A 983-nucleotide genomic window follows, 5' to 3' on the forward strand; every position below is an offset into this window, starting at 1 on the left:
TTTTTTAAATTTTATTTTGTTTTTTTAATTATATTTACTTTGTTTTATTTTTCTTTTCGCTTTAATAAATATTTTTTTTTTTTGCATTGCATTTTCAGTGATCACCAAAAGCAAGCAACCCAGCGTGGGCATACCCTTGCGGCAGGCGGGCGCTATCAATGACGACAACATGTTCGGTGTCTTTCGCAAGATTCTACACAACGAGGGCATCTGTGGCCTGTACCGCGGCATAACACCGAACTTCATTAAAGTACTTCCAGCCGTTTCGATCAGTTATGTGGTGTACGARTATTCCAGCCGTGCTTTGGGTGTGAATATGACGTGATCCCTCTACGTTAAGCGCAATGTTAATAAAAAAAACAAACCAACAACAAATTAATGGTATTGTTACACAACAACAACAACAATAAAAATGGAGCTCAGCTGTATACTTATATACATATATATTTATATATAAACGGATACATATGTAAATAATAATGCGCTAGCCCTAAACAGTACTATTGTTGTACTTTTACTCCCAGTCTCTGCCTATAATTAAATGCTACCAACATTTGTATAATTCACATTTTACTTTTTTTTTTTTTTGTTTTTTGTTTTCTGTTAGTAATATTGTAGTGATAATTTAGCAAAGATGCTCCGCGTGATACTAATTGCTAATTACATACATAAACAAAAACAAACAAAGAAGAAAAAAAACGAAAAACAAAATAAACGCAAACTGCAAAGTAAAGTAAAAAAATGAAAGTAAAAGAAAACAAGGGTTTTTGAACGGTGAATTCGAGAATGAGAGTCGTTGACTTAAATATTTTATTTAGTTTATATAAATCTACTGTATAATAATAATAAAACAGCTGCTAGCTTATATATATGTATATACATATACATATGTATGTAATGCTAAATATTTATTTCTAATCTATTTTTTACACGCAAAAACAAACAAATTGCAAACACACACACATGCAAGTTAAAGGGGAGGA

General features: G+C 31.1%; 1 protein-coding gene across 7 annotated transcripts in view; it reads left to right on the forward strand.

The window, feature by feature from the left end:
• LOC108976797 (calcium-binding mitochondrial carrier protein SCaMC-3) overlaps window positions 1-716 on the forward strand; it is a 20,019-nt gene extending 19,303 nt beyond the window's left edge. For all 7 annotated transcript variants that reach the window (XM_018946136.1, XM_018946138.1, XM_018946137.1 and 4 more), the window contains one exon: window positions 99-716. In XM_018946136.1, the coding sequence (XP_018801681.1) occupies window positions 99-325 (227 nt within the window). In that variant the 3' untranslated portion in view covers window positions 326-716. The remainder of the gene's footprint in view (window positions 1-98) is intronic.
• Window positions 717-983: the final 267 nt, after the last annotated feature.

Source organism: Bactrocera latifrons, unplaced genomic scaffold, assembly GCF_001853355.1.
Source record: "Bactrocera latifrons isolate USDA-ARS-PBARC rearing strain unplaced genomic scaffold, ASM185335v1 scaffold_8, whole genome shotgun sequence".
NCBI classification, from domain to species: domain Eukaryota; kingdom Metazoa; phylum Arthropoda; class Insecta; order Diptera; family Tephritidae; genus Bactrocera; species Bactrocera latifrons.